Source organism: Mastomys coucha, unplaced genomic scaffold, assembly GCF_008632895.1.
Source record: "Mastomys coucha isolate ucsf_1 unplaced genomic scaffold, UCSF_Mcou_1 pScaffold2, whole genome shotgun sequence".
Taxonomy (NCBI): domain Eukaryota; kingdom Metazoa; phylum Chordata; class Mammalia; order Rodentia; family Muridae; genus Mastomys; species Mastomys coucha.
This window is the reverse complement of record NW_022196902.1, coordinates 10,226,253-10,235,797: the sequence shown is the minus strand read 5'-3', so window position 1 is coordinate 10,235,797 and position 9,545 is coordinate 10,226,253. Positions and strand designations below refer to the sequence as shown.

Here is a 9,545-nt window from a genome sequence, read left to right as displayed (position 1 = left end):
TTTTTTTTTTTTTTTTAAATAAGATCAAAAAATTTTAACTGCTTTTTATTAGCTCTGACACATTTAAACAACTCTAAGAATTGCAGCATAGAATATGTTATCATGACCAGGCTGGTCTTAAGCTCACAATCCTCCCATCTCTGCCTCCTGAAAGTAACTTGTGGCTATAATTTGTGTTCTAAGGACTTTAGTCTACATGTAACATGAGAGCTAAGCATTGTTCTTACTTTTCTAGCTAGATATAAACTTGATCAGAACCAAGAGAAACTGACACAGGCAAAGTAACAGCCTTTTTCATGCAGTACACTAGCAACAATAGGAAGCCACACAGCTTTAGTTTTTTTTTTAGCTCACAAGAGTTTCTCTAACTAGTCTCATTTATTTCTTTCCTAGAAAGAGAGGCTTACTGTCCTTGGCCGTACTGGGTTCTCCACCAGCACTACAGAGGTCAAGTCTAGTCCTAGTTTTAAGGTGCCAGAAGTTCTTTAGAAACAACCAACATGAACCAACTAACGATATACCACACTTACCAAATGTGAGAAAGTTCAAGAATAGGAAGTTTTGATTTTGTAAAAAACTCTTTAGCTGCAGATCCTGAAATATTAAAACAGCTTTGTTTAATGTTATTCTGAACACACAGATCCAAGAATAGGAGGTAATATTGTCTTAGGCTGGGAAATATAACATTATACATAATGTTAAAAAAATATCATGTTCTATTTCCCAGTGATGATAAAGTCATTTTAGACAAATAATGTGAGCAATAACTAAAATCTAGGATCAACAAACATGTCTATTTGTCAATAATGAAATTGAGACTTTGTCCTAGCCATCTAGAAGAACTTCTGTTTTCAACGACTCACCTGGAATAAATCCGTTTAGATCAGGCTGAATGGTTTTAAACTGATTTACATAATACTGTCTTTGTTCATCTGTTATTTTCCAGGGATCATCATAACTACTGGATTGCCTACGAATTTCATTGGCAGTTGTAGCTGAGGCTACAGTTCGTACTGTTGTCTGGTCCTGCAATGAGACATTTTTTCCTCAGTACAGTTTCTATCTATACGCTTACATGGACCAAGATTGCTAGGTTACTATTCCTTCAAAGTAAACTTTACTTTTTTGAGGATATTTAAAAGGTAAGAAGTTGTCAGCAAACCACATACTGTTATGGTCAGGTCACTGGATATGGTTTTTGCATGGTGAGTATAAAAACATGTATAATGATAGCATTTATGTAAGCAACAGAAAGTTATGAAAAATGTGCTAAGAAAGCCAAGCAAACATATTCCCAGATATAGAAATCTTTAAAAACTTTACTAGGGAATTAGAAACAGAAATAAAATCAACTAAAATGTAGTAGAACATCCGTGGATAACAGACTTGAAGAAGCACCACAGAGCAGAGTTCTGATTTTTTTTTTAGTAAGAGTGAACTTGCTTTGTAAAATTTGCAACAGCAAAATATAAAAACAATGATTGCAGTGATCCTTAGAATGAAGCAAACAAAAATGCAATTCCAATAAAATGTCACACCTGGACAGAAGCAGGATGCATGGTTAAAAGAGTACTGGTTGGTGGAGTATCTGCAAAACTGACCCAGGTTTCTTGAGGTGGAGGGGGGGACTGCCCAGACCACACGGCATCACCAGCAGACGAGCCTAAAAGCAAAATGGAGGAGCATACTAACTCACATCTGAAGAGACAAGAAGCTATCATGTACACCCTGAGTCAGTTTCCTTCTGATCTCTTATCTCAAAGACAGAAACTCCTTTCTGTTCAACTGAAAGTATTTCATTTGAAGCTTTTTAAAAAAGCACGGTGTGCTTTCCTTGACAATATCCAATATTGTAGAGATTCATTTTACCACTGGGGTATTTGGCATCCATAAACCTTTGCCTAGCATCACAGATACAACTGCTTCTTTCAAAGCTATCTGTGTGTCTACCTAAACACTTTATCATTGAATCTACTTCCATTAACTCAATTTATAAGAGCAGTGACTTGGGAATAATTCTTAGGGAAATATTATGAGTTTCCTTTAATTTACAAAGTTAAAAACATGGTATTTCTAAAGAATCTCCAAATACCTGCTTGTGCATCACCAAAAGGAGACCAGATCGGCCCTGGTCCTGCCATAGGTCTCTCACTATTCCCCCCGCTGGGATGGCGGCTGTGCTTCCTCCATGTGTGCGGAGAAGTCGGCGGGGACTGCTGGGGCGAAACTACCGGAGACACGGGTTCCTAGGGGGAAATGGCCTTTAAAGACTTCATCTTCAGGCGACATTCTAGTTAAAATATCAACAAGTGTGTTCTCTGATGACATTCACATGCATGTGCCTACCTGCTGGTCTGCAGACGGACGAGGCTGAACTGCATCATGGCTTCCAGGTCCCTTCTTGACTTGGCCTCTGCCAGGAGGAGGGGGAATCACACCTGAGTAAGAACCCTGGTTTTCAGAATCTGAGGAATATGAAGCTGCATGGTGAGATTCTTGTTCATTCTTTGAAGCGACAAATCGTGGGAGAGGGAGATCCTTTACTGTTAACCACAAAAAGAGTTCCATGGTCAGTATTTCTTACCTGAAATACCTGGAAACAAACTCGTTTCAAACTTCAGAGTTTATAAAAAGTCTGGAATATTTGCATGGACTTTACAAGCTGACATCTCTAATAAAACAATACAACAAAGAACAGAAAACAAATCTGAGAAGATCTAAATCTTTTGCGTATAATGTTGGTACTCAAGATATTTGAATTTTCAACATGTACTAATTTAAAATAGAAAAGGCACCCATATGAAAAGGTGAAGTAAGAGGTGAATTAGGTATTAGAAATGCCTATCACTACTAAATTTAGATCATTATATTTTCTGGAACATTGTAGAAAGAAGCTTACCTAGAAAGAGGTGATAAAACAAAACTGTTCTTTGAGGGGTAGCAAGCAAGAGGTATGTACAATGTCTATGTGTAAGTAGTGTGTGTGTGCGCGCGTGCGTGCATGCGTAATTACTGTATCAGTTCTACAAAGTTACTACTTACAAAGAACCTAAGTTTTGAGATTGCTAGAGCAGAAGAGTTTGAACTCAGGCTGCTTCGCTAGGTGTTTTAAGTAAGATATAGACCTGACTGAAGGATAGCTGATGCCCCTAACTTTGAGACTAGCTTAATTTAGATTAAAATTCCTTGTGTACCCACACCATGCTCACTCAGCTGAGCACATGGCATTCTATCTACCCATTTCAGTCTGGTTCATTACTCTCTTACTGCCAACATTCTCTATCAAATTTTGAATAGAGTATAAATCTGATGCTGTGTCTAAAGGCTAGCCATACTCCTCTAAAACAATACAAATACAGAATCATTTTCAGAGTAAATTGTCCAACATAATTACCTTCACCCCAGATCATTTCTTTCCGCTTTCATTTTATTGAGACAGGGACTCAATAAGATAAATAGTCTTGGCTGGCCTGGAGCTTGCTAGACCAGGCTTGTCTTAAACTCACAGAAATCTGCCTGCCTCTGCCTGAACATTAGGAGTAAAGACATACGCCTCTCAAGGTATGGCTCTTTGCTTCTCTACAGAGTCTCATCTGAAGGAATAAGACTGCTAGGTATATCTAATATGTATGTGAAGAATCCAAAATTCTTTGAAAAGAATTTATACTTTCAATACAAGAAGATAGCAGAATAAGCCTGAGGCCCACAGTGAAAACTTCCAGGCGACAGGAAGCTAAGCTAATATTTTAAACTATACCCATTTTGTCAGGCCTGTTAGTAAACACCTATTACATCAGCACACAGGAGTTCCAGGGCCCGAGTTTGAAGCCAGGCTACACTACACAGCAAGACTGACTAAAATATCTGAATATTATAGAAATTCATACTTTCTCTCTTCTTCTTTCTCCATAGGAACTATAAAACTATACTTAGGCATCTCTCTTTTTAGAATGTTTATTTTCTTTTACATCAGCAAGCCTCTAATAGCAGAAAAAAGCGAATAATTTGAGGTAAACATTGTAAGGTGGGCAAATGAGGTTTTAGTCTGCTAATCCTTCTTAAATATTATCTCTATTAACCAGAAATTGATCGGGTTTGTTCTTTTTTTTTTTACACATTCACTTATTCATTCTCTCTCTCTCTCCTTATTCATTGATTCTCTCTCAAGTATGTAACTGTGTCTATACATACTTGAGCACCACAGTGCACATGCAGAGGTCAACGGACACTTCCTGTAAGTCTGTTGTTCATCTTTTAAGCCCAATGGTTTGAAGCAGGTTGTTGTGGAGATTCTGTCTTTCATTCTCTATTGTAATGCTAAGTGTAGGCCCTCAAGATCTGGAGTCTACACATATTCCTTATGACCCTGCCCCAAGTTAATTCTGATTGGTGAATAAAGATGCTGACAGCCAATAGCTGGGCAGAAGAGACACAGGTGGGGTTTAGGTTTCATGGGTTTGGAGAGAGAGGAGGACCACAGGAAGAAGGTGCATTAGAGGAGTAAGAAGCTGCCATGGGTTAAGGGTCAAGCGTGGTCCGGAGGGCTGCCCAATTGGAGTTAAGAGCAGGCCCAACAGAACACAGTGAACGGTAAGTGACAGCTTGGGGTTATCGACAGGCAAGTGGATTCTAACAGCATGGAGGACGGTAGGCAGCTGCCCAGCTACTGTGCTGCTTAGGGCTCCCTGTAAAGACAAAGGCTGTGAAGGTGTCTTTCATCTGGGAACTCAATAACAAAAGTGAGCTAGAGACCCCAGGCCACAACCGGTTATCAGCACTTTTACTGGTTAATAAACCTTCTTGCCAACTCTCTAACCAGAGTTTTGTTAATGTTTTCTGAATTAAAGTAGTGTTTTCTTAAACAAAACATCAGCAAATATAAAATAAGAAAAGAGGTTGGGTGGCTCAGTCCTATAATGCCGTCTGCTTGGGATATTGAAACAGAAGGGCAGTAAACTCAAGGCCAGCCTAAGCTACAGAATGAGTTCCCAGGCCAGCCTTGGCAACTTAGTGAGACCCAGTCTCAAAACAAAATGAGGAGTAGGGTTATAGAAAACACTTGCCTTGCATGGGTAAGGCCCTAGATTCATATGAATATATGTATACACATAACACACATATAAACAAAAAACAAAGTATAAAATAATAAAGACACTATATATGGAGGATATTATTTATGACTTAGCTTTATAAAAGTATTTACCTAAGTTCTTTCTAGGTAAGTTTTAGGTAAGCCTCGTTTTAGTGAATAGTTGTTTTACTATTGTCATCAAGCATGTATCACTGGAAAATGGAGGATGCTGGAAGGCAGCTTGGACACTTGCTCTTTCAGAGGACTCTGGTTTGATTCCCAGCACCTACATGGTGGCTCACCACCGACCCTGCTTGACTCCAGTTCCAGAGGATCCAATGCCCTCTTCAGATCTCCACCAGGCACACTCGTGGTGCATGGATATACATGCAGTCCAAACATTCATATAAAATAAATAAAACTAAAACTAAAATTTAAAAAGCATGACATACATTGGTAGGTTAAGCATATTTTCCAGCATAACAGATATATAGGTATGTTTTTCTAATATCTTCACATATTAATAAGTCATGACACTTCAAAGTCACAAAGGCCATTCTAATATCAGAAAGCACACTGAATCTGGCTTCATTTGTAATTAGAAGAATATTATCATTTTAGTTACTTATATATTACATATTTACCAGTGTTTATACTTTCCACTCTTAATGGAAAACCAGACTGGGCAACAGCTACAAGCTTCAAAGCAATGTAGAACTGACTTCTTCCAAAATAACCAAGTCTTGTTGCACCACAAAGCTCCATGATCTACAAGAGAATACAGTATTTAACATTAAGATTTATAGCAAAGATTCTTTGTCCAACAGTAAGTAATTATACTATTTGTTTCTAATAATCTGATATATTTCTCTACTATTTCAAGTAACAATGGATTCCCTCAAGTTTCATGCTCATATTTTAAAACAATAGGAACCAATCTTATAATAATGAAGTCAAAAGATGTGCATAATTTTATTACAATTACAGTTTTACCAGAGCTGGGTAGGTAGTACAAACCTCTAATCCCAGCTCATGGAAGGCGGGGCAAGAAAGTCAATATTAACATCATGCTACTTTTCCTTAAAACATGAAAGTGCTCAAGGATCCACATTGATCACTGTTGTCATTCAACTACTATCTCTAGACTGGTATAGAGAATTTCAGATTAAGAGATGAAATTATGTCTTAAGAAGATGAAATAGGGCCTTCCCCATCAACATCCTCATCTACAGTCATGGATCTGCACTCCACTTCCCACTTTGCTTGCCTCCTGGGAGGCCTGCTCCCACTGAGAGCACCCCACCTAATAGGTCCCCAGCAATCTCAGCAGCTATCAGGTCAGCTCTGTCCTTTCTGAGTTCCATCTTCCAGTCCACACCTCTACCCACAATGGCAGCTCTGGCTGCCTCCCAGGAGACCTGGGACAACCAGGTGAGATTCCCATACCACCACAATCCTCAACCTCCCCCACCACCCCCTACCCCTGTGCAAGCCCTGAGGTCTGTGTCATCCTTTCTGTTTTCTGTGCTTCATATCTGGTCCAAACCTCTACCTACAATCATGGATCTGCACTCCATTCCCGGCGCCACAACTCTGCCTGCTTCCCAGGAGGCCTGCTGCCACCAGGGACTACCAGGCCAGCCAATACCAGAGACAACCACATGGCTCAAGGCAAGTATAAGAACACAATCAACAAAAGCCAGTACAATATGGTACCTTCAGAACCCAGCTTTCCTACAACAGCAAGCCCTGGATATCCTAACACACCTGAAGAGCTAGATTATGACCTTAAGTCTCATCTTATGAAAATAGAGGCCTTTCAAGAGAAAATAAATAAATCTGTCAAAGAAATACAGGAAAATTAAATCAATCTTGTAGAAGCTTTTAAAGAGGAAACAAATAAATCCTTAAAGAAATACAGGAAAATACAACCAAACAGGTAAAGGGAACAAATAAAACTATTCAAGACCTGAAAATGGAAATGGAAGCAATAAAGAAAACATGAATGGAAGCAACTCTGGAGATGGAAAACCTATGAAAGAGAACAGGAACTACAGGCTTAAGCATCACCAACAGAATACTAGAGATAGAAGAGAGAATCTCAGGCAACAGAAGACTGGGCAACAGCTACAAGCTTCAAAGCAATGTAGAACTGACTTCTTCCAAAACAACCAAGTCTTGTTGCACCACAAAGCTCCATGATCTACAAGAGAATACAGTATTTAACATTAAGATTAACATTAAGATTAAGTTTCTAACACAAAACATCTGGGAAATTCTGGACACTATGAAAAGACTAAACCTAAGAATAATAGAAATTGAAGAGGAAAAAGATTTCCAGTTCAAAGGCCCACAAAATATCTAACAGAATCATAGAAGAAAATTTTCCTAACCTAAAGAAAGAGATGGCTATAAACATGTAAGAAGCTTATAGAACACCAAATTGACTGGACCAGAAAAGAAAATTCTCCTACCACATAATAATCAAAACACTAAATGTACAGAACAAAGAAAGAATATTAAAAGCTACAAGGGAATAAAGCCAAGTAACATATAAAGGAGGAACTATCAGAATTACACCTGAGTTCTCAATACTGACTCTCAAGGTCACACGGTCCTAGACAGATGTCTTACAGATCTTGAGAAACCACAGGTGTCAGTATAGACTACTATACCCAGAAAAACTTTCAATCACCATAGTTGGAGAAACCAAGATATTCCATGACAAAACCAAATTTAAACATTATCTTTCCACTAATCCAGTTCTACAGAGGGTATTAGAGGAAAACTCCAACAGGAGGGTAACTACACCCAAGAAAACATAAGAAATTAACCTCATAGAAAAACCAAGAGACAAAGTAACAGGAACTAACAATCATTGGACATTAACATCTCTCAACATCAATGGACTTAACTCCCCAATAAAATGACACAGGCTAAGAAACTGGATATATAAATGGATCCACCATTCTACAGCATATAAGAACCACACCTCAGCAACAAAGATAGACACTATAGTAAAGAGCACGAAAAAGGTTTTCCAAGCAAATGGACCCACGAAGAAAGCTGTAATAGCCATTCTAATGTCTAATAAAATACACTTTCAAGCAAAAGTAGTCAAAAGTATGAGAAGAATATTTCATATTCATCAAAGGAATAAATTCACCAAGATGATGTCTCAATTCTGAACACCTATGCCCCAAATGCAAGAGCACCCACATTTGTAAAAGAAACATTACTAAAGCTTAAATCACTCATCAAACCTCACATAATAATAGTGGAGGACTTCAACACCCTACTCTGGTCAGTGGATGGGTCATCAAAACAGAAGCTAAACAGAGATACAATGAAAGTAACAGAAGTTATGAACCGAATGGACCTCACAGATATCTAAGGAACCTTTCACCCAATCACTTCTCAGCACCTCACAGAACCTTCTCCAAAACTGACCACATAACTGGTCACAAAACCAAGATATTCCATGACAAAGAAGACTGAAACAACCCCCTGTATCTCATGAGATCATGGATAAAAGCTGGACTTCAACAACAGAAAGCCCACATACTCATGGAAACAACTCTCTACTCAGTGATCACTTGCATCAGGGAAGAAGTAAAGAAACTGAAAGCTTTCTAGAATGCAATGAAAATGAAGGCACAACACCCCCAAAAGTATGGGACACAATGAAAGTAGTGCTAAAAAGAAAGTTCACAGCACTCAATGCCTCCATAAAGAAATTAGAAAGTTGTATACCAGCAATTTAAAAGCACACCTAAATGCTCCGGAACAAAAAGAAGCAAACATACCCAAGAAGAGTAGACATCAGGAAATTGTCAATCTTAGGGCTGAAGTCAACCAAACAAACAAAGAGAACAATACAAAGAATCAACAAAACCAAGAGCCTGTTCTTTGAGAAAAATCAACAAGATAGACAAACCAGAAATGAAAAGGATACATAACAACAGAAACTGAGGAAATTCAAAAAATCATTAGGTATTACTTCAAAAGCCTGTATCCCACAAAATTGGAAAATATAAATGAAATGGGTGATTGTCAAGACAGATACCACTTACCAAAGTTAAATCAAGATCAGGTAAACTATCTAAACAGTCCTATAATGCTTAAGGAAATGAAAGTAGTCAGCCATTAAAAGTTTCCCAACCAAATAAAAGCCCAGGGCCAGGCAGTTTTAAGGCAGAATTTTACAAGACTTTCAAAGAAGAGCTAGTACCAATAATCTTCAAACTACTCCACAAAATAGAAACAGAAAGAACACTGCCAAACTCCTTTTATGAGGCCACAGTCACCCTGATACCTAAACAACACAAATTTTCAGTAAAGGAAGAAAATCTCAGAGCGATTTCTCTTATGAACATTGATGCAAAAATACTCAACTAAATCCAGGAATAAATCAAAAACATCTGGGCTGGTGAGATGGCTCAGTGGGTAGGAGCACTGACTGCTCTTCTGAAGG

The 9,545-nt window shown here is 38.3% G+C and overlaps 1 protein-coding gene across 6 annotated transcripts in view; it reads right to left on the bottom strand.

Annotated features, from left to right (window-relative positions):
- Reps1 (RALBP1 associated Eps domain containing 1) overlaps positions 1-9,545 on the bottom strand; it is a 75,585-nt gene that overhangs the window by 27,713 nt on the left and 38,327 nt on the right. For 5 of the 6 annotated variants that reach the window (XM_031380498.1, XM_031380500.1, XM_031380501.1 and 2 more), the window contains exons 2-7: positions 5,716-5,839; positions 2,347-2,543; positions 2,093-2,246; positions 1,539-1,663; positions 864-1,026; positions 531-594 (exon numbers count right to left, since the gene is read on the bottom strand). In XM_031380498.1, the coding sequence (XP_031236358.1) occupies positions 531-594; positions 864-1,026; positions 1,539-1,663; positions 2,093-2,246; positions 2,347-2,543; positions 5,716-5,839 (827 nt within the window). The remainder of the gene's footprint in view (positions 1-530; positions 595-863; positions 1,027-1,538; positions 1,664-2,092; positions 2,247-2,346; positions 2,544-5,715; positions 5,840-9,545) is intronic. The other variant, XM_031380499.1, reaches the window with a different exon arrangement.